At 37.3% G+C, this 24,476-nt stretch overlaps 1 protein-coding gene across 2 annotated transcripts in view; it reads right to left on the bottom strand.

The window, feature by feature from the left end:
• Positions 1-9,524: 9,524 nt before the first annotated feature.
• ZNF326 (zinc finger protein 326) overlaps positions 9,525-24,476 on the bottom strand; it is a 29,316-nt gene continuing 14,364 nt past the window's right edge. Inside the window, exons 6-12 of one of the 2 annotated variants that reach the window (XM_082314282.1) lie at positions 23,546-23,633; positions 21,495-21,609; positions 20,299-20,446; positions 19,876-19,975; positions 18,374-18,504; positions 17,312-17,407; positions 9,525-10,533 (exon numbers count right to left, since the gene is read on the bottom strand). In XM_082314282.1, the coding sequence (XP_082170408.1) occupies positions 10,369-10,533; positions 17,312-17,407; positions 18,374-18,504; positions 19,876-19,975; positions 20,299-20,446; positions 21,495-21,609; positions 23,546-23,633 (843 nt within the window). In that variant the 3' untranslated portion in view covers positions 9,525-10,368. The remainder of the gene's footprint in view (positions 10,534-17,311; positions 17,408-18,373; positions 18,505-19,875; positions 19,976-20,298; positions 20,447-21,494; positions 21,610-23,545; positions 23,634-24,476) is intronic. The other variant, XM_082314281.1, reaches the window with a different exon arrangement.

Here is a 24,476-nt window from a genome sequence, read left to right as displayed (position 1 = left end):
GGATAAGTCCTTTTGTATGTTCTTTCGAAGATTAATACTTGCCTCTCTGTCCATAATTGAGCTTCCAGCAACATTTATCATTGATTAAAAGGTTGGAAAAAATAGTGAATGAACAACTGGGGGGAGGGGGAGAATAAGAAATCGGTCCTGTATAAAATATCCTTAACACTTTGATGAGAAATTGGAGACCATAAGTGGTAAAACAAATGTGATAGGTGAAGGAGGAATCAGAGAGGCAGAAGGGAAAGTCAATCTTGATTTACAATACTGACATCAACCTAAGAATTAACATTTGGTTAACACAGCTAATATGTAGAAAGAACAATTACCACAATAGGGGTACCACTATCGCACCCTCCACAGGCTCGAGACACAAAAGATTCTGAATAGAGCAAAACACAGTCAGAATAGAGCAAAAGAGGAAGTAAAAAGATAATATCCTATCAAAGACGTAGAATTTAGCTGCCTCTGATTTTGCCATGTTCCTTCAGCATACGTCCAGGGAAATTAAGTAAATATTTATGATATGGAGGAGAGGCAGAAGTAAAGGCTACAGCATCCACAAAAATATCAGGCAAAATTCACATTCTGACAGCTACAACTTCTGTAAAGCAGGAAGTTGTTGGTTTCTGCTTGAAGTAACGCCTCTTTGCAAGAATAAAGCTTTCACAAAAAAATCCTGCCACATTTAAAACTTCCTGTGTTAACTGGTATCTTTTATATTTTAAACATCTCATTTTGAAACGCTTGTTGGCTTTTTTGAAAACCATTCTGAACCATAAAGAAAAATGTTTAGAACATTATTAAGTTAGTTTGATAAAGTCTTTGTGAGCATATTTTATAAGAAACACAAAATGAAAATCTGATTGTTTGAAAAATCTGTGAAATGGAAGCAACCTAGTTCTGTTTGCTGAAGGTCTCTTCTTATTTTTTGCATATTTAACATCCCCAAAATCATACTGTCATGTATCTCCAGCTGCATTAATTACATCACGCACTTACGTAAATATTGGAAAGCTACTAACGTCCATCTTCTCAACAAGCACAGTACTTGGCTCTCACGTAAAAGTAATCAGCAAACTGCAGTGCTTTGGCACAAAACTTTGCATGCTCTGAACATTATCTTATGTACACATTCTTACATTCACTAGGACTCTGTGCTTACCAAGTTTTGCTGTAATTATGCAAAATTAAAGAGATTATTATTTTACATTTACTTTCAGAGCCTGAAATACGCCTTTTGTAGATCATCTGATAACAAAAAACACCTTAATTCAAACAGCCTACTACAGTTTAATGATCTTTAACTCTTTCAGTACAAATCCAAGTTTATTAGGGATGAACTTACACGCTTCCATATTCACTTTGGGCAACTGAATTCTTTCTTTGTTTAAAATAAAAAATAGAGTCTCTGTGGACACAGACACTTAAGCTTTAAACCGGATTTTCTCTCTGCCATCCTGAATTCCCATCTGAGGAAGGACAGGCTAAAGGCCATAAATGCAGAGCTATCGTTACAAAGGAGACTGAAATACAAGTCAAATACAAGTTCGAACTTCCATTGGTTTGTCCTCTGTAAGTAAGCTATTCTTGTTTCTTCTGACAGACCAGTGTCCCATTACTCTTCTGGAGGAGCTGGACAGAAGACTACCAGTTCTTAAAAATATGCACAAGAAACTTATGTGAAATTATAGATGAAAAGTATAATAGTTTTGTTCCACTAAGGTTCCGTCTTTTCTTCATGGATTAGCTTTCACAGAGCATGTATGGAATTACATTTCCAGAATATCAGAAGAACTATCAGTTTTGTAAGAGCAGTGTTGATGAAGTGTCCAACACTCGATCTTACTAAAACAGGCTGGGTGCTGCCCTGGCTGCGTTGCTGTCAATGGAAACTTTGCCATTGGCCTCAATGCACTGGGGACTTCACACAGAGCATACTACTTCTATCAAACATGTGACTGTTGTTTTCCATATACTGAGTATATTTTTCTGGCAAATAGCAAATCACTAAACCAAAGCAGTTTAATCTCCTTTAAAGCTGCTGCAGAAAATAAAATTAGTCTGACAATTGTGTCAGCATTAAAACTGCCTGGATAAGCCAAATGTAATCAAAGGCTGATAGCATATGCGTAACACCTTGCATTTAAAAATAGCCCTTTATACTTCATTAATCTTAAGGTTTAAAACAGATGATGGAGGTTTATGAGAAAATGAGTACTAGCTTTCAAGCAGATCCTTTCTAAATAATTTATAGTTAAAGCACATGTCAACGCTGCTATACAGACATGAAAGTTGCAAAAATAATATAGCTGAAGTGAATATAGCTAGAGATTACAAGGAGATTGCAAAGTCTGTAGGGCAGGGATCATCTTCTCTCTGTACTCTGAAATGCCTGCCAGGCTTTTGGGTGGTGTGAAAACACTGCGTATAAAGTAACATTTTCATGAGGCCTGTGTAGCATAAAGGTCATTCAATCAATCAATCAATCGCATTTTTCAAACTATGTTTCTTTCTGTTACAACATGAATGTTCTTCCTATTTCACAAGAGTATTTCAAAACCAGCTGTTATTTTAAAAAGTCAGTGTTGTACTCTCATCAAATTCAATAAAAAGCCAGGAAATCCCTGGAATTAGAAAACCTATACAGCTGTCCTCCTTACCTCTTATCCATGTGACACAGAAATGCAGATTGTGACTGCATTGTGCAGATCTGAGCAGTGAATGCAGCCTTACAAGGTGCTTAGATTGAGTCTATTTCTTCTCACTTAAAGTTACATTATGCTAGACTTAAGGCATGCTTTATTTACATGCATTCAATCTCTAGTGGGAGTTTATATACTGTGCACTGGATAATTCTCTAAGTGAACAACAGTCCAGCATCAAGAAGAGTTTCAAGCAGAATACAAATAGAAAGCATTAGATGACTACCTCCCAGGGACAGCAAGTTCCCCGGGCTTACGTTGGGGATGAGGATTGGTCGATCTGTTCACCCTCAGGGGCTGTCTGGAATTATAGATCAGGGACCTTATTGTCATACCCCAGCTGCTGCACAAAGCCACTAGAAGAAAGGAGATTTACGAGTATTTCAGCAGCACTGAACCAGGGATACAGAAGCTATACAACTGGGAGTACAGTGGCTCTAAATCTGTAGGCATTATGCAAAAAGAAAATGCAGAGTTTGGCATCAAGGGAGCTCTCCCAGAGCAATAGGACATCTTTGTAAATTCTCTAAAGAATAAATTTAACAGTTATTAGAGAACAACACCCTGTTATTGCAGTCACTGAACTTTACATCACAAGGAAAGATGCAAGGGATTTTCAGAAAGACATCTGTCATTTAACAGTGACAGTGACCTCAGCACTGACGAGCAATTCAAATCCCCAGTGATGGAAACAAGTTAACCCCTTGGTACACGGTGGGTTGAGAACTCCAGCATTAGGACTGCCGCACACTGTAACAGTACAGCCTACAGAAGGTTTTACCTTCAGATAAGCAGTAGATGGAATGAGGTGTATTTTTAAAATCGTAATTGCTGTACATAAAAAACACTTATGACATTATTTAACATCATGCTATTGACAGTCTTCAAAAGGTGCAAAGGAATTTCAGTGGCAGAAATAAACCCTTCACTGAAAAACATTTATAACGTATTTAAGGACTGGGCACACAAGCAGGAAGGCTAACATCCTTTACATGTACCTATTTCACACAACAATCATTTTTTTACCAAGAGCGTGGACCAGTCAGATTCGGCACTGGGACACTCTAGAGATCCTGTGTAGTCTTTTCACTAGGAACTGCTACAACATTGGCCTGCAACCTGACCTGACCCTAATTCCTATACATAGTCCTAAGGAAACCCAGGAAGAAATACAAAATCTGCCGATATGTTCTAGACACTCAGCAGATGTCTGCAGAGCTAGAAGAAGGACAGGCCATAGAGATTATTGCATCCCAATAACTCCAGTAGCCCCCATGATACCTATGCAGAATAGGACCAGACGAGAAGCTCTAAGGAGTAAACCAGCAAGACCTTCAGCCCGGCTTGACCCCACCTCACATTCTGTACATTTCCACACAGAAAACTAGCACAACACAAGACAAAGTATCCCTCCTTCTGGGAAGGGCACCACGCTCATTATGAGACAAACCTTCACAGCTAAGGAAGGCAACTACATCTGTCCAATATTGAACACTTGGTAGTCACTACTACCAATAATTAAATTGGAAAGCTCTTTCCTTCCAGAGTCAACTGCACTTCTTGATCACTGACTTAGCCTCACACCACCTGAACTGACTATTCACTTTTTCCAAAGGAAAACACATAAAAGACACACATGGTGGGAAACCTATGGTTGAGTCTGCCAGAGAACTCAGGTCTCATAACTGTTTATAGTTTCACCTGTCTTTTGAGGAAGGAGATGCCCACGTAGCATCACAGATTGCTTAGCAGTCAATAGGATTGTTCCTCCCCCCCCCCCCCCCCCCCCCCCTTTTTAAGTTGTTCTCTGTGGTGCTTAACAAGTGTGTTATTTATCACTAAAGGAAACAAAAAGTTACAGCGATAGACACAAAGGCTGAAAAACAAGGCAATACCATATGGAGCCCCACACAATACCAATAAAATCAGTTTTAGGCTTTTAAAATAAAATGCGGTAGAGATTGCATAAGATTCACCCTTGTCTGAATAATAACAGTTAAAATAAGTCCTCTTTCTAAAATACATATTCTAGCCCAATGAAAAGACATTTGATCAGCAAGCAAAACACAGCTGACAATAGCTAGGATGGCTACACAACAGTGATCCTCTCCAGCCTTATAAATCTATAGCCTTAATAGAGTATGCCACTGTACTCCAGGCAAACAGTGACTGCATGCTAAACAAATTGCTGATCTGCCATCACAGTCCCCACCCTCACAGTAATTAGCTTCCAGATGGATGCCTTTGACACAGAGTAAAATATTCAGACAATATAAAGAACATTTAGATCTTAAGGCAACTGTAAATTGTCCAGGGCCACATGTGTAGTAGCTACATGCTTCTCTTAGCTATGTCCTGGGAAATTCAAACAGGCTCCAACATGTTTCAAGTCACCTCAGTGTGAAAAGAGGAAGACTGATTTACAGGTACTCTTGAAGGAACCTCACCAATTGATGGTTTAATGATACAGCAACCTTACAGACTGATAACAAAAAGAAAATAAAAAGGACCTGGACCACAGTGTTATTAGCTGGTGATGAAGGACATCTATCTTATGACTTTTCTGAAGTAAGAAGATTGAAAAGGATTGTACCTTGACCAAGATACTCTTGTTTAAGTGCAGCACATCGACACTTGTGGCTCTTTTCTTAAGTCCATACAGCTGTTCTACTCTTAACAATCTTTGACAAATATTCACTTAAATATGCAGTAGGTTGTGCTCATTCACAATATATGCATTCCTCCTGCCACCATATTATCTATTCTTTTTTGGTACCCCACAAAAGATCCCAACATTCTTGACTTACCTTCACAGCTTTGGGTATAGAGAGAACCCTACAAACACAGAAACAGTTTGGAATGCACATGTTCTAGAGTCCACAAGGAAGATATATGGGGTAAAGACGAGTGAAGATGGCAAGTCTCCATAAAAAGAACAGGCATATTTGGTGTGAAGACTCAAATGTTTGACCTGCAGGGGACCACAAAGGCAAGCAGGTTATTTATTCCTTGTTCTCCCCTAACACTTGGTATTCTTCAATCCTGAAAAAAAAAAAAAAAAAAAAGAAAAAAAAAGGGAAAAATAACCACGCTTCTGCATACAGGCAGAACTTTGTTTTAAATCAGAACCACAAGATAGTAGGGGGTCTTGGGGTCTTGTTAAAAAACATTCGCTTTTATGTTTTTGCCTCAGCAGATTTTGATGTTCCAGTTCACCCTCTAGGTATTTATTCCTTTTCCTGTGGGCATCAGCTTTGAAGTACCAAAGGATGGGATGAGGAAAGCTTAGATTTGTAGAATAAGATCAGAAGCTCTTTTGTTTTAGATGTTGGACTTCAGTTTATACACATTTTTATTTATACAGAAAGGTTTATTCATTGGCTAGCTGTATTTAAAAACCAGTCAAATCCGTTTAAAGACAGCTGAATTGAGCTGCAGGACTTAGTACAGTTAGAGTTATTTTAAAAGCAAGTACAATACTGTAAGCCTAAAAACTTAGGACAATTTTAGAAATGAACTTAAAAACAAATTGAACAGATGATATATTTTTATACTTAACTCAGAACAAACCTTCATTCCTAACAAACCCGATGTAAAATTTCAATCCTCTCAAATGGTTTGAGGGACTTCATTGCAGGCTTTAGACCCATGAATATGTGGGACTTACCAAGCCTTTCCTTGCTTTAAGTTGAGAGGAAGCATCTAGGACAGACCCAACTCTCTGATGATTATGGGCATTCCTTACAATAAAGTTTCTCCCTACAATCCTAAAAACTGAGTGGGTGAGGACGTCATTTAGTGGGAGGATAAAACCAATTGAAGAAAAGCTCTGGATCCTCTATTTCAGTGCTGCCTAAAAAGAGCAGGAGGCATTCCAGCATCTGAAAAATATTGGAAGATTAGATTGGCATTTAAAGAAAAACTTTTTTTTTTTTTTTTTTAGAAGTCTGTTGGCAGAAGACAGCAAGAAAGTGTATAGTTAATATTTCAGCAAGCTGAAAACTGATTTGATTCATTCTTAACTGTAAGCTGTACAGGAAAAGCCAAAGCAAGAGAAGCTACAGGCTCATTTCAAGATTTCAATCCTTTACGTAGCATGAAAACAAGCGAAATATTACATGGATGTGATACTAATTGTTCTACAATTACACCGTGTAGCAAAAAATAACTGTATTTTAAAAGCCTAGTGCATTTGGGCTGCAGTACACATAAGAACACACACATATGGTAATTAATCAGTATGTGTAAGTTGCAAGGATTAGTGCTCATATTTCTTTGTACTGTACTGTACTGCACTGATACCTTGCAAGTTCAACTCTAAACAAATGAAACAAAAAAAACCAAAAAACCACAGAATATTTTTTCAACATTTCTCAGAGCAAAAAGATTTAAGTTCTAGCTCCAGAAAGAGGGAGGTAGAACATGAAACAAGTTACATGTATTATTTCTTCAGCACAACTGTGAACTAACACACCATTAAGCAATGTCCTGTAAAAGATTAAACATGCAGCAAGGTGTTTCCAACAGAAATAAAATAGCATTAGTAACACCGTGCAAGTCAAATCCTTGCAATTCTTGTGCAAAGTAAATCCTCACCTGAAACATTCCATGCAGTTTTGGCTACTCAGATCAGAGGTACCACACCTTCTCTGTTGATTCCACTCAAGACACTAAAAAGAGTTCTACAGCTCATGCACTGGAACAGGATTAGAGAAAGATATTGCCTGTAATACAGGACAGCCTTTTTATTCCCCAACAGATGGTTTTAAACATCCTGAAATACTTAACATCACCTGATGCCACTTTTTACCACCACAAAATTCCTTATCAAACCTCTCAATATTGGTTCCAGGATAGATAGGACCTATATCCACCAGCTGCCTAAACTCCATCCAGTTGCTTCTCCCTAATCAACTGACTCTTCAAGAACCACCATTAGTAACCAGTCATCATCCAGAGTGTGAGCCATCAACAACTATATTTCAAGCCCAGTTTTCCACTGATCTTTCATTTAGTTAACCTGGTCTTTAGGGATGGGGGATACAACTATGCTCCCAAATTGTTTGCGGTTTTATAAACCATATCACTCAAAGTAGTGAACATTCCAAGAAGGTTCTTTATAAATAGGAAAAGGCATATGTTACTGCAACCAACACTTACAAACAGTCAGGAAGTTGACAGCACATAGCTGCTCTTTGGTAAATGCAAAGGAAACTGGAAAGGTCTCTTAGGAGGGATGTGTAAATAAATATACCTGTATATTCTGGCAGGCGCCTTCATCCGGAACTGCCTAAAACTGTGGACTTTATTTCTGAGATTCTGAAACAAACAAATGCAGTCTCCACTGAGTTTGGAATAACTGGGGGGGGGGGGGGGGGGGGCGGGGAGCACAGCTTACCAGGAATCTGTCATCTGGAATGGGCAGCCATCATTCCCTCTAAAATTATTTCCATATTTCGTTATTGATGTAGGAAATTAAATTAATTTGATGAAACATTAGCTACAAAAGGGACCCGGGGACTCCATTAAAAGTTCCTTCTAAGCCTACAGAAAAGGGTAATTTTGTCCATTATAATCAGCAGTTGTCAGTATACAGAAGTCATCGATTATGTATTTTAGATTACCAGTGAAGTCACGAATGCTTAGAGTTCAAAGATCCTGAGATCACACTGCATAAATGGAATGGAAATAACGTACTGATATTGAGGTAGAAGGGCTTATCTTAGCCGCTTAGAAGCAACTTAATTCTCTCCAACTAGTAAAGGAGCCATAGACAAAGACAAAAAACCCACCACTTGCAGAAATTTGGGCAGCATCTCAGTTCTCTTAACTACTGCAAACAAGTTCTCATGCTAAAGCTCTCGCCAGTTTCTAGAACACTGATACAGTTCCTGTTAAGTTGTCTGGGAAGAGATCAGCATCTTCCTCTTGTAAGGCAAGAGATCTACAAATAGAACACAAATAGTTGAGTGACCAGCTTGTAAGGCAGAAGGGGAGATTACACCTTAAAAGTAATGCAAATATGAATCTTAACCCTAGCCTTAAGATGGAGAATAGGTGAATGAGTGTTTAGAGATGTAGGGAGTACTTTGTTATTTCAAGCTTACATATCCAAGGGATACTGTTCAACCAGCTGCAGGCTTAACATATCTTTCAACCAACCCATGCTAATTTTTAGCTCCAAGCTAACCCACTTACAGGTACAACAATCAAATCTGCATCATGCTGGTTTTTTTAAAATGCAAAAAATATAAGCCATATAGAAAACAAGAGGTGAATGCACCAAACTGAGTTTCCTCTCTCTTTCCTCACAATGTTGTATTTTCTATTCTCCAAGTTATGCTAAAAGGCAACAGCTAAATGACTACAATACACAGCATTCTTCAGAGTTGACTTCTACTAGACTTTCTGGTGGCCTAATATCTAAATCAAGTATTCCCCCATAATACTTGCACACTTTCCCAAGTTCTACAGTGGATCACTGAAAAAGCCAATTGGTTCACATTTGAGGTTAGAAATATTTTAATTCTATCTAACCTCTGACCACTCTCTGCTTATACCACCTGTATACAGTGATGGCTACAAATTAACACAAAGGTTCTCCAACAGAAGGGTGCACAAATTACATATATGATGAGATTTTGAAAAAAATTCCCCGTAATTACCACAAGAGATTGTACAGTTACTTCTGTTAAGTTACCACATTTAGGGAAAAATGATGCAAATTACTTAGCTGTACTTAGAAATAGTTAAATCAGACACTTCCAGTTCTCATTAGTCAAAAGCTAGATTAGAAGGAACTGTGGAAAAAAACAAGTGTACTTACATATACTTTCTAAGACAGACTACAGTGCACAGCATGTAAACATACTGAAAGCACGCTTCCCCTAGGCACACTATTAAGACAAAAGTGCTTATCTGTCCTGGCAGGTGGAGTCTGAACACATCAAAAATCAGCAATAAATAACATGAGTCACTAAGATGCAACTACAAATTTTAAATAATTGCAATCATAGTATCAATCAAGATTTGATTTGAAACCAATTTGGTAGTCAGCATGGGGAAATACTTGAAATACTTAACTATAGACACTTTAAACAGTAACATTTCTGAAGTGTTTTATTGCTACAAACTGGTACATCTTATCACAAAAAGCTACAAGGCATATTATAACACATACTCTATTATACAGAGTGCAATGCAGTCCCCAAAACAGCCACACTCAACAGCACAATTTTTGAAGTTACTCTTTCTGTACTAAGAGGTAAATATGATAAGCTTATGCCATACAGCATTTAATATATTTACCCCACAGACCCGCCTTTCTTTTCAACTGATTAGACCAAAAATTATTATTATATCCAACTTTCAATACACACATCAAAAAAATAGGATGCTTAAAAAAATATACAACACAATGTTTTAATCAGCTTTAACAGTCAGTTTGCTATAAAAAGCTCAACTAAAATAGTCTTAATTTCATTTTAAACAAAATCAGAAACACAGAGGAATTATATAAACAAGTTCTCCGGGGAATGGAATGCATGCATACGGTGGGGAATCTTCAACAACTTCATTTGAGACTATTAAAAAGTCTTAGCCACTTTAGAGCAGAAATAAAAAGCTGTTTTGCCCCCCCCAATATATTTTCATTTTCTTGCACTTAGTTATCTTCAGTGTGGTCTAAAGTGAAATCAGTTTGTTCTTCAGTTTCTTCTTCCTCTTCTTCCTCCTCTTCTTCCTCACCCTCAGCTGGCTCATCAGCTTTGTCCTCTTCTTCCGTCTGCTGCTCCTGAGCCTGGTCATTAATTTCAAAAGGATTTTCACCCTGAAGCAGAAGATTGAAAACAAACACTTTGGTATTTACTTCAAACAAAAAATAAAATAATACTCATCATTTCAGTGAATGAAAAGGGAGGCCACTAAGAAATGCTATGGTATTTTATACAGCTTTTTAATAGGTGGGTTTGTTTTTTTTTTTGCAAGAAAATCAAAACAGATTTGATTTAAAACTAGCAACACCTCATTTTTATGCACACTGGAAACTGGGATTCCAATAAACTGTTTTAATGAAAGCAGAAATGGCATTGAAAGCCAAAGTATGCTACACACAAACTTCTGTTTAACTTCAACATTCAGTAAATTAAAATTACATGGTTAAGTTTCAATATGTTTTTATTAAGAACTACAGCTGCTTCCTTTTTCTCCCCAATTAAAACCAAATCTGAACAGAAGACTTTCATTCTGCTTTTCCTTATTTACAGTCTTTATTCACTCTGAGTAATTCTATCAAAAAGGCAAACTCTTCAGCAAATGAAAAAGAAATCTAGAATTAATTACATTGACTAGCCTGAAATTCATTCCATTGCTGATCTAGGAAAATTATCAAGCAGATTTCTCAGACAGTATTTTAAGTACGTTGGCATTCTAGTTTCACACTTTATTTCATAAAATAATTCACTACAAGACATACCTCAGTTTTCACTTGTTTCAGATATATAAGAACTATGAATAATCAATAAAGAATAACAACATGAAGTATTAGGAGTTTCTTCGCTAAAGCTCCCTTCATGTTCAAACATCTGACACAGCAAGTCTCATCTGAACATATGACACCAATCACTAACTACACTAGGATTGGGATTTCAAGAATATTGTTTGAAAGATGATCCAAAAGAAAAATTGAGTTCTAGGCCCCTTGTCCTTTTTTGCTTACTCATAAAAAGAAATATAAATATTTTTACTTCAGTTACATTTTTCAGGTAGGGTCTTCCAGGTAGCCTACAAATCACTGAAAAATTAGAAAGCTATAAAAACATGTAGCAAATGCCACTACACAAAAACTTGGCTTCATTGTTATTCTGAAATCAAGAAAAATCATAAAATCAGATTTAAAGAGTAACCCAAAGAAAGCAGAATTCTTTGACACCACGTTATTCCAAGTCCCAGGATAATTTTATGCACACACTTCGTAACGGCCAGCCTACAGCACTTAGATGGTAGTGTCTGTTGAGCCCAATCAACTCATAGCCTAATCAAAGACATAGCTGCCACATAAAAAAACCATGAATAAGGTAGTATTTAAACTTCTTTACGATACTAAGTGTGGCTTTTTTAGAAGTAGATTCTCATAGGTAAGGGTCAAGTAACTAGAAAGCTAGTGTCATAACTTATCTGAGCCCTGTGAAAACAAGAAAACCCCACATCTGAGTTAAAACTCATGCCACTTTTAGATGACCCACTGTTACTGTCAAGCACCATGGGGCTACAGAATACTAAGGAGTATTTCACTGAATAGGTAACAGTGTCCAACACTGAAATACTAAAGATATTTATTAGTTCAGTAAACCATTTCATGAAAACAAAAAATACGGAAGAGCGAGTGCAGAAACCAATTCAATTCCAACATCAATGGAAAGCATTGTGAAATAAAAAGGCCGAGCATCCAAACCTTAATTCACTAAGGATTAGGGCAACTCCCCAAAATTGTACTCGATCTATTTTCCTTTTTGGCTAGAAGTGCGAAAGACCTCCTGACTGCAAGGCCTCTAGTGCCATTTTTCTTGGGTTCAGCCAAATATTTTCAATCACATTTGGGTACAGGTACAAGGATTTCCAAAGACAGACAGAAATAAGCTAATTACTGAGTTAAGAATACTCCACCTGGTTAGCTTCAAATACATGCTCATCAGTAGACACTACAGAGGGAAGACAGGTATATTAAGTTTCATATGGCCTAATGGAGAGAAAAAGAAAACAAAAGGTGGCCTTTCTCTGTAAATGATTCACAAGGATCTCAGAAGCCCTTTTATAGGTCTGATACAAAAGGAAAGATTAAAATCCTCTCATCTCTAGGCTAGGCATAACGATGAACTGTAGCTAAAGAACGCGCTTCTAAAAGGACCACTTCCACACTCCTGCAGACAGCTTCTGACTCTCCCTGACTCTTGGGGACAAGCTACAGAAAACCATTACACTTCATTCCTGTGCAGACAGTATGTTGCTTCTGGCTAACCTAGCAGAGCTGGATTCAGCACACTACTTCTGGCTGAATAGATCTCTATACAATAATAACAAAAAAAAAAAAATTAAGTTGCTTTCCCCAACTGTTTTTTCAGAGAAAAATGCACTTTTCGAGTTCTCAAACTAAGGAAAAAGTTACTGCCCTCAAGGGGAAGATCCTAACGACTGTGCTCTTTTCCAGTGATGTAGCATCGGAGGCATCCAGCACAGCAGGCAGAGCCAATTTTGATGCTAGTTGATTTTGACAGCCACACATCTTCCCAGATGGCTTTAATAAACAACAACAAAAAAAAAAAAAGAAAGAAAGAAAGAAAGAAAGAAAAACACCACAACAACAACAAAAAAAAACCAAAACAGAAAACAGGAACACAGGCGCACCACTGCACTGCTGCAGAAAGACTTTATGATGCCTACAGAGCATAAAAACACAAGCAGATAAGTAGTATATTCCCAAGAGATGCATTCTCTGGGTTCCTTGTCTCTAGAATATTTCAATTGCAGAGAAAGCTTAAGACTGAACTGGTGAACTGGTATTTACAACCAAAGCTTTGGGATTCAAATGCCCCCAGAAACCACTCTATATATCTATTTATAACAGGTCTCAAAACCTGACCCAAAAAGATATCAAACTCTGCCCACCTAACTGGTAAACTTTAGAATGCCTTCACTAATACACACGATCAAACAGTCCTGGGACATAGTGATAGACAACATCAACTTCTATGATGCTTCTCTTGAGCAACATCCAAGCAGCTTTTAATCACAGACATCATTCTGTCTAAGAAGTTCTAAATGGCCCAAAATTAGATACTTGTGACTTCATCAAGTGATAACTTTTTGCTTGAGAAACACGATGGTCTTTTTTTCCTACTTATTATAAAGGGACTTGCTACAGGTTCATAAAACTTCTAAGATGATTGTTTCAGAGTGGCCTGCAGGTGGGTTGTGGTGGATTTCCCCCCCTCCCCTCCTCTTTAAAATATGGATGTAGGAGAATAAGGAGAAATGAAGAACTTTAAAAAAAGCATACAAAGAGTACATTGGAAGCACAAAAGGGTACCACATAAGACCAACACTGGGGAAACAGAGGGCTCTTTAAAAGGTAAGAAACAATCCTTTCAAGGTTCTTTGATTAAAATATCTATGATGAAGATATCAAATGAGATTAAGAGGAAGAGTTCCTTGCATGCAAAGGACAGGATGCAAACAATATGCTGTTAATTTAAGCACTGAATTGGATTTTGAAGTATAGGAATTGAAAAAAAAATCATGAAGATAGTGTAAAAGATGGTCACCAGTACCATCAGGATCATAAAGATCACATGCAAGTTTTGACAGTTGGAAACCTCAGTTCTGGTACAGTAGTTTTCTGGAAACTGAATGGAGCAATTTCCAACATTGCAGACACCAGCTCCAAAGCAGCAGCAGCACAGGGAACAGAAGCAGCACTTTGTGACAGAAGACATGATACAGAAAATGATAGTCCTAACAGTGGGGTCCAGCAGAAGACTGGAAGAACAGTACACATGACAGAGTTATTCCAATACTAATAGATCCAAGGAAGCTGCACTAGTAAATTAAGAAGGCCACCTTGAAGAAATGCTATTCTCCACCATTATAATTCTTGTTGCTCTCAGCATCAGCTGTGGCACTAACGACCGCTGTCAAGCCCTATCTGGACCTTTGTTTTTTTCTTTCCATTCATAACTCTAGTCCCTGACCAGAAGCGTAACGAAGATCAGAGCCTTTATACAACACCAAGAGCTCTTCTAAAGTCACATCATCTAATTTACTGAAGCTGTCTTCCATGGAGCTGGGACATTAATTGCAAATGGTTTGAAACAACCAAAAAACCCACACACAAGACATGAAGGATTATTTTAGGCTAACTCCATATAGATCCTTTCATTTTCAGTAGACATCACAGGCACCTTTACCATGTTAAAAAAAAAAAATTAAAAAAATAGCTTAACTCAGTGAAAATTACCGGGGTGATTTAACCTTTACACCTTTGCTACAGCTGATGTGTCCAAGCTTATAGAACTAGCTGAAAAATTCAAGTTCAAGTATGCATACTTATTTAGCATATACAAGTAAATATTACAAAGTTTGCACTTATTTCTTAAAAAGAAGATTTTCTGTGAAATTTGAAAATCTAAAACTGACTTCATAATTAAAAGGTTAAATATGAAAATATCTGAAAATGGTTACAGCCAAAAAAATTTCTTTCTGCTTTCCTTTTCACAGTGCAAACTAGAAACATGTAGTTAAAGAAAAATGGAAGTTGAATGTTTGTAGAACGACACATTTGAAGATGTGAGTTTGTTTAAAATGGATGCATCTATTTGCTTTCTGTCCTTCTGCACATACAGCAAACAAACTGTGAAGCGGTCTCTAGTTGGAGAGAAGATTAAATCAAAGGGCAAAAGAGATTTTCCATTAAACATTGGGTAGAGGAATAAGTCACACACAGAATGGCATTTTACTCAAAAGAATTGGCCAAGGTGTCCCAAGCAAAACAGCAGTTGTTATTGCTTGTCAATAGCTTACTCTAGACCAGAAGTCATGATCCACTCCCTCATTTTCAGTCAAGCATTAGCCAGAGCCTGCAACCTTGAAAGTTTTATATCTTATATGATCACCTGCTGCCAGGTGTCAGCCAGACAATCAACCCAATTTACATTTCATTGTCATCCTCCAAGCAGTCACTTAGCAGCTCCATGGGGCAATCAAAACGGCTGACACAGAATTTTTCACACAAAACCACAATGAGGGAAGGTGGGTCCCAAATTACCAGTTGTGGTAAATGGGTGGATGACTACTACTCTCAGCAGGGTGTGGTTCTACAAGGCAGTACTGGCCTCAAGAGAGAAAGAGCTTTCCCTAATTCAACTCTATTTGGGATATGCACCTCTTCTAGGCCACACCTTAAAAGAACAAAATTCCCAATGCACACAGAGAAATCCAGCTGTGCAATAGGAAAGAAAAAAAAAAAATCTTTTATCTTTTTTGCTCATGTCAAACCATATCAATAGGGATGCATACAAATCAGGAGTTGCTGACCTGCAATTTTGTTCTCCTTTTGTCAAAGCCATTTGTGATGTTGATGAGCTGCCTTTGGAACTTGGTACAAATCTATGCAACAGCCTTGCAGGCCTTCCCTGCTCTGAATGTACCCCTTCCATGCTGCATATGTGGGATAGACAACACTTTCTAAAACAATGTTGGGTTTGGGTTTTTTGTTTGTTTGGGGTTTTTTGGTTGGGGGGTAGGAAGGGGTGTTTCCCCAAGCCAGTCTGCCTGTCATCGCAAAGCAAGCTATTTTGGGCTGTAAGAAGGATTTCCCACTCTCCTGGAAGACTGCAGACACCAAACGCGTGCATCACATGCTCCGATTCATCACATGCTGTATAATAAAACTGGACTACTTCAGTCTGCAGTTGATTATACATTTGGATAAAGATGAGAGGGATTTGCATAACCAGAAGCCAGATATATCTCACTGAGCAGGTGCTGCTGAAAGTGTATTAAGCTCAATCAACCGCAGGAAATACCAGTGCTACGCATTCTGAAAACGTCAGTGGTCTCCTTGCGAAGACAATCTTGCAAATTTTACCTTCCCCAGTACTCCAACTGATGAACAGCAAACTTCCATTCCCTCTTTTACCAATCCCCCACTAGGGGGCTGTACAGGACAACGCACACGCATACCAGGCCATAAGGAACACCAGAAGAGATGGCTGGCAATACAGGCAGATATTCCAAGCTGCAGTATCTGGTCCTTTGCTACCTTTTCTTAACAGATACAGAACAGTTGTCTGAAACTGATTCACACACCCGACCATATATAATCTTGCAGGACATGACTAATTTGACATTTTAAATCACAATTAACTTCTGCATTGGCTCATACCTTGTCATATTTCTGCAACACAGTATTGCTTTGTCTGAAAGAGTCTATTGTTTAGGCACAGCCAAAATTATAAATCAATTAAAAGTAACTACCAGAAACAACCAATGGTACTACAGAAGAAGTCACTTTGCTGGCCCAAAAGAGGGGAAAAAAAAAAAAAAAATTTTGCTAAAATGAATTCACATATGTTTCTCAGGCCATGTATCTGAAACATAGGCTACCATGCCTTTTAAATTCTCTGACCATGACAACTAACTGTTGTAAGCTTTCATTTTTTGTCTGCTACTGGAGCCTTTGCTTCTAAACATAAAGACTGACTAATTTGTAAAGTGTTCTGTGCCCTACAGTTAGTGTTACATATAGAGTCAAAGACAATGTTGATGCTTTCCTAAAGCTTGATTTTTTTTTTTTTTAATAAGAGCATCTAACTAAGAATTGACTAGATATACACATAAATGGCAAACAAAAAACAAAAGCTGGTAAATCCGAAGGCGGTAATTTTCTCTGCAAAGTTATCTGAGGCAATGACCCAAGACTGGCAAAATATGTTAAAAGTATACTAATCTGTAAGCTACTTAGAAGACAGAAACAGAAGACAGAGCACTAAGGTTAAACTCCATCAGCATGGAGGAAATAGTGGTATAGCAAACGTTACAGATTTGCATCTTACCTTCACATACAGCTCGTATCGTGCCTTGACTATAGGATTATTCAAGATACTGGTGGCAGTAAGAACACTCTCCCTTTTTATTTGTTCTCTGTAGGCCTACGAAACAAATTTCATAGTGAATAATTATCATACACCTAATTCCAATTGTCACACAAATTTGAATTCATCGTCAGTTTCTGTAAGGAAAACAATGAACGTATTGCAGCACAAAATGCTCATCATTAGCATTTAAGTCCAAACCACACAATAAGCTCAATTAAGTTCGGTAGTGTTTATAGTTTGTTGCTTTAGCTTTATCAAAAGACACATTCACATCTTGCTTATATAATGAACTACAACCACACACCTGTCTACAACCACGGTTACCTGTTCTCATCTACAGATAACATACATGCTTTTCCATCACAGCCTAACATATTGTTGAAGATGTCCCTGCTCATTGCAGGGGGGTTGAACTAGATGACCTTTAAAGGTGCCTTCCAACCCAAACCATTCTAAAACAGTACTTAGGCAATCTTGCTTACTATGACAACTGTGATTTTTTCCACTCATGCTACTCTTTCAACCCTTCTACCAACCTTAAAAGTGTATCATTATAAATTGTAACAGGGACCAATTCCATACTACTACTAATCCTTAACTGCTCTCACTTTTCTTCAAATTAAAAAGATAATAGCCAAGCAAAAAAGAGGTTTATTATCTTGCTGGAAACATATGTATACGTTTTGCAATATGAATAACAAAACCTTTCCAACACTTAATGGCAGTAAAAAAAACCTCCAATAAAATAAAAAATCCATTCCTAGCAACCTTCTCAGAACTTACTACTGTCAGCTATTAAGCATACCAACATTTCATTAACTGGGGGTGCTTAAGCACTGGCCACTTCATGAGACACTATGTTCACAAAGCGTAACAAGGACATTCCAGCTTTCTAGAGAACAATACCAACAAGAACTTAGAAATTACTTGCACAAAGTACCATAGCACTTCTCACCTATTATTAGATTATGCTTGCTTTTTTTTTTTTTTTTTTTTTTTAAATAATATGTCATATCTTACTTGTTTTCCTTTTGTGTGATCAGGAGATTTTAAGTGCTGCTGAACAGAACTGTGTAATGCGGGAACATACACACTGCAAGCACTGCAGTGAACAGTCTCAACTTTCATCATATGGTCATCAGCAGTAACCCCTGCCAAAGAAGATACAACAAGTGATTAACACAAAATGGGTTATTCTAGCAAAGTGGAAGACAGGATTGGTTGTTTTATACTGGAAAATTAGAGCTCTCAGTTGTTAAACATGTCAAACGGAACCACAGGGGAATATTCACCCAAATTCAGGCATCAATATTAGGCTCTCTGAAGGCAATGTTGAAGGAGGATGTTTTTCACTTGGATATTCCACCTCCTTCTCTCCACAGACTATATATGAGACCCAGTCAATTATGTTTGCTGCCTAAGGTTATCATATATGAACACCTACCTGCCTAAATAGAGGGAAATAAAAATGGTACAACAATCAAATTGAACTATTTAATGTACAAAAATGTCATCTGTTTAAAATCAACAATAACTAATATCCTTAATAATACACATTTTGATCCAAGAAACAAACAGCTTCACCAAAGCAGCTGGATTTACCTTACCCCTCATAAGAATAACTCATTTATTCCCTTGCCGCCCCTCACCACCAGAAGCAGCACATGAATCCAATTTCTCTTGCAAATTTACGTATTAGTTTACCAACAGAACATTCTGATCATAAAGACAAACGGGTCCTCCAGTACTTAAGTACACAAAAAGAATTTGGGAGATTGTTAAGATGTTGGCTATATCCATTTTTAAGTGGCTTTTAGCATTTAAATTCGAAGTAAGGTAATATTCAAATACAGTTACTGCCTAAAGTAAAGGTACTCAAAAGATGTCCCGTCTGGCTCTAGCACATCTTTTGAAAGTCCTCAAGCAAAGGATAAAGTGGAAGGATATGGCACAGCAAGGCAGGGACACAGAAAATGCTCTAGAAAACTGTCTCTAGGGCAGCCAAGGGGAAAAAAAAAATTCAGGCCAAGATGCATCTTGGGTAGCCAAGAAAGTGCTCAAACTCCTCCTTTTGTCAGTGTCCCTCAAAACCACAGCAACTATTCCTTACATTATCCAGATCCTTACCATCATATTTGATGATTATCACCTTACCGCTTTATTACATCCTCTCTTTCGATCTATCTGCATCCACCTGTTGCTGCTCCTCATGCATTATACTGAATAAGACTGTGGCAAAGCCCACATAATTCTGTTTGTCAAGTACCTAGCACAATGTTATTTTACTTTCTGACAAGGCTACCTGGATAGCCAAGATTAATAAGGTTTGCTATCTATCTCCCACTGTTCTTACATTCCACATTATATCAGAAATGAAGCAAGGAATCCCAACCAGATACAGAAAAGGTCTGAAAACTAATCATTTTATTCCAAACATTTTATCAAATTCAAAGAAGAATGAAAGGAGAAAAGGACAAGCAGAGCTCCACAGTATGCACTTTCACATAAAAAGGATTACTTACCTTCCATTATATCTTTTTCAGCAGCTTGAGCATTTTCCGTTTGGTTACTTGTCTGTTGCTTACGCATAGCTGTCTTCTTGAATTTATTCACCATACACTCCTACAGAGAATCAGAAAAAAAAATTGTAACACATTTGATGTACGATTATTTATATTCCAACAGGCACCTATACTTAAAAATATTACTCAGAATAGCTCTGTAACAAATAGCAATTGCTGTTACTTCTTAAGGCACTAATTGTAAAAGTAACACTATTTTACAAACTCTGAATTTGCTTCAACTTTTAGTAACATGTGCTGTGTCAAAAGTCACCTGCAAAAGGAATAACCATAATAACTTAAGCATATTTTGAAGATAAACAGTAAATTGTAACTACATTGTAATGTAAAAGTATTATATAAATCAAGGAACAGTTGTCTTACGTGAAGAAATTCCATCACTACTTTGTCGAATTTGGTTTGCTTCTGGATATGATCCAATGTTTCCTGGTGAGCTGCACTCTCCAGATGTGACTCAATTTCTTTTTCTTCAAATGTTCGAAATTTGCAAAATGAGCAAGTAAATGCCATTCTATCAAGAGAAATACATTAAATAATATTACCATTAAAAAAACGTCCTTCCCTCTCTCCTCAAAACTATGAGGACTTGACAAAGCTAATCAGAAAAGGAATGGGAAAAGCATTCTTTAAAGAAGCCTAAGTGAAAAAGAAAAAAAGAAAAAAATTCCAGTATTTTACCATTATGAGGGGTAACTGCTACAAGAACCAAATATAAATCAGGCCAGTCTCAGAGTAATGAATTATCTATGCAGAAGATGAAAACTGCTGAAATCAGAAGCTAGCCATTTAAAAGCCACGTTATTTTGTGAGTGTATCTATCACAGCTCTCTAGTTTTTGTCACCTTCTGCAGTATTCTCATAGTCAAGCCAGTCCACGATTTCCTAACTACAAATAGTCAAAAGGATTCATTTAAAGTTCCTTTGCCATACAAAAACTATATAATCTTTACAAGGAAATATGGCCTCCCCAGTACAATGAGGAAAAGGCATTAATGCTATGATCATATACTGCACTGACATAGAACAGTTTTGTACAGTGCTGGCCATTAGCCCGCTTGGCTGTGGCAAGACTAAAAAAAGTTACAGAACTATCTACTTATTTTTGCTACAAAATAGCTCACCATACACATAAAACCAGAATAAAGTCAATTTCTAACAGCTTATTATGTCAGCATGAATATTTATTTAGCTGAAATATATACTTCAACAGCAGAACCATTCTAAGCTGCTTCTCAGGTGTGCGCTGATGCACTTGTGGGGGAGAAAGTGTTAGGAAATAGTCTACTGTCTGATACAGCAGAAGTTCAGTGAAACATCCAGCCTTCTAAACCACAGGATTTGGGTGCTGGGTTTTGTTTTGAGGTTTTTTTGTTTGTTTGGGTTAGTTGGTTTCAGCCTGGGGGGACAGTGAGGGGGAGGGGGTTTGGTCATTTCTTTATTACATTTTATTTTCCTAAAATCAGTCCAAAGGGTCTTTCAGGAAAGAAGACATATTCAGACAGAAGGATAAAGGGGAACTAAAACATTGCACACAAGACAGAAGAAGTTATAGCACAAACCTGTATCCATCACCGTATTTTTCACTGTTTTTTTCCCTTCTACGCCTTTGCTTCTCTCTTCTGGCTTCAATTCGCCGCTTTTCTTCTTCTTCACTTTTAACTTCTCCTTTGCCATCTTAACATAAAAAAAAAAAAAAAGAAACGCAGTAAAAGTATCTGTCTTCCCTGTCTCCTCCACAAGCACCTCAAAATGCAGAGAAAGACCCTATACCAAAGTGGTTCAAAGGCTTATTTAAACACCACAGAAGTTTGGCTTTGTCTTCCTCCTGTAAAGACAACCAATTTAAACATTTGCTTCCAACAATGCAAACTTAGTAGTTTAGGGGTTACACTCTAGATTACACTCACAAAAGTAAGGAAATTCAGAGTTAAAGCAAACCCTACCCTGTTATGCCTAGTTATTAAAGGCTTCTTCAATTAAGTGACCAGGAAAGGGTACTGGGGTGTATGGGAAGAAACACATTATTTAGAACTCTCCATGGTTTTAGAGAACTGTTGCTACAATCCCCTTACATAAAAAGAAACTATCTAAAGCCACTCTCTTCTGCTGAGAAGGCAGTTTCCAAAAGTAAAAGCAAAGGTCCTCATAAAGGAGACAAGGCAGTGTTTCATTAAGGTATTGTACCCAACCTGAACTTCAACAACTTTATTATTTTTCCCCACTAGAATTCACTTGATTTCACAAGAAAATGTTCCAAAGATTTTCAGCTGAAGGAATAAAGCACTGAAGGAAGAACCAGCTAGGACGGGGAGGGGGAACACACATCAAAAACCAAAAACCACCCACACCACACAACAAAAACCCAACCAAACCTTTAAAGAAGAATTTCATTAAATTATCACCTGGCATGTAAGAGTGCAAACAAATAAATGACTAGAAACTAGTTTTGCAACACTAAAAACTTCTAAGGACATTGACTTTTTGCATAAGCGTACTTATGTTTGCCTTTCCTATGTCTGCTTTAAAAGCCTATGGACAAAGGGAAACAATTAGAATATTATTCAGTGCGTAGTTTTAGAGCAGGACAAAGAGGATCACTTAGTTTTCTTTTGCAGTTCAACCTTAGGAGAGAGGTCAGCCTCCATGTAATCTGCCTCCATCCAAACAGCAACAGAAAGGAACTAGAGCAGCATTATGGAAAAAAAACAAACAAACAAAAAACCCAAAAAAAGACTTGCAAAAAGCTCTGTGGGTCTAGAAGTGTCACTGAGTACTGAAAACATTGCTACTAACAGCTTACACTTCAGTCCTGATTACCCCAAGGTTTCTCATTTTGTAACAAAGAGTTTCAAAAATTACTCTGATCCAGAGAGGAGAAAATCTGAAAATCTCCTATCAAAAAGATTTTGAAACTCTAAGAAAAGAAACTCTGATCAGTTGGCTGCAAATTTCCAGCACTCCTTACCATCAGATTAGACTACATACGCAATAGGGCAGCACACAAGGGAAAGGGGACTAAAAATAGTTTCAGCCTTAACACTGGATTTCTTTCTGTGTGTGTTTGAAATCACTACGGTTAATATACACTTTAACTGATTTTATGTAAACTAATAATTAACCTGTTTCATTAAGACTGCACATGAAATAGAGCCCGTGTTCTTGAGAGCAGCTCTCTGAGTTAACTAAATCCACTTCTATGAAAGTGACTCACCTAGGATTTAAGGGTGAGGTTGATCAGCTAGTGGGATAAATAATAGGATATGGGTGAGGAACTGGTGGGATAAACGACATTTAAGCAATGGAATGGCAGTAAGTATATAAGACCATTTACATTAATTTCACAGAAATTAAAACAAGTCAAACAACAACATACAGAGATGCTCAGGAAGCAGAGAGACAATAAGCATGTAAAGAACAAAACAAGTGATGGATAGCTTCTACAAACAATCACCTTCTCCATGGCCTAAATTTATAAACTCTTAAAAAAAAAAAAGTCATGCTACTCAATAACTATTAGAGGTCATACATACAGGCTTACTAAGTCTATTCACTCAAAGTCACACAAATACAACACCTACAATACCTGACCTGACAAAGCAAACTGACTTACCTCCAAAAGTCTGGTATCCAAGATCATAAGCATCTCTTGTAAAGTCTTCATATATAACAACTGCACCACTTGTGTCCACTTCGATTTCCTAATAAAGTCAAATCCATAAATTTTGTAAGAAAAAACCCAACAAAACAATGCCACTCTAAATCCAGAAAAAGACAGTGCAATTTATTTTATTTCCGATAATCCATTACTTGCTATTTTTATCAAATATGATAATAGAAGAAAGCAAATTGAGTATCTAGTTAGACTCAGTGTATAAACACTTCAAGCTACGCATTTCTCCTTAATGCCTTGAAGTCTTTGTGAATTAGTTTCACAGTCAAAATTATCAGTCTTCTACATAAATATTCTGACTTCCAATTCAAACTTTTAAATACTTAGTTGAGAATATGTTAATACCTCCACTCAAAAAGAAGGAAAATATCATTCCAGTCTTTCAACACGGAACCAAGATATAGATCCACACTTAGCTTACGGATCACATTCTTACATATTGTTGCAACTGATACTTCTGTAAGTGGAAACTAATCTTTGCACCCTATCAGAGAACATCTGTTAACACTGGTTCTTTTTTTATTTACCTTCTCTCCTCTATGTGTCTTATGTCTTATCCATTCTTCCTCACTGCTGTTTAGTAATCTCCCTGTCATTTTGTACTTAATTTCTCAACCCACCCAAGCAGGTCATAGGTGTATGAATTCAAGCTGACTACCTATGACATGAGAAGTGTTCATACAACAGCTCTCCATGCATTACAAGAATAGCTAGGGCCTACAAATACACTTTAAAATTCATTTTCCAGGCTATCTGCACAAGCTATATCTTTCACTAGAAATCAGTAAGGATTTCAGACTGCCACCAAAATAAGACAGTATTAGATAAAGTGAAGAAAAAAATTAAATTTAGAAAAGCTTATATAGTTAAA

The sequence above is a fragment of the Platalea leucorodia genome (genome assembly GCF_965183815.1).
Source record: "Platalea leucorodia genome assembly, chromosome: 5".
Taxonomy (NCBI): Eukaryota; Metazoa; Chordata; class Aves; order Pelecaniformes; family Threskiornithidae; genus Platalea; species Platalea leucorodia.
This window is presented reverse-complemented; position numbering and strand designations above follow the sequence as displayed.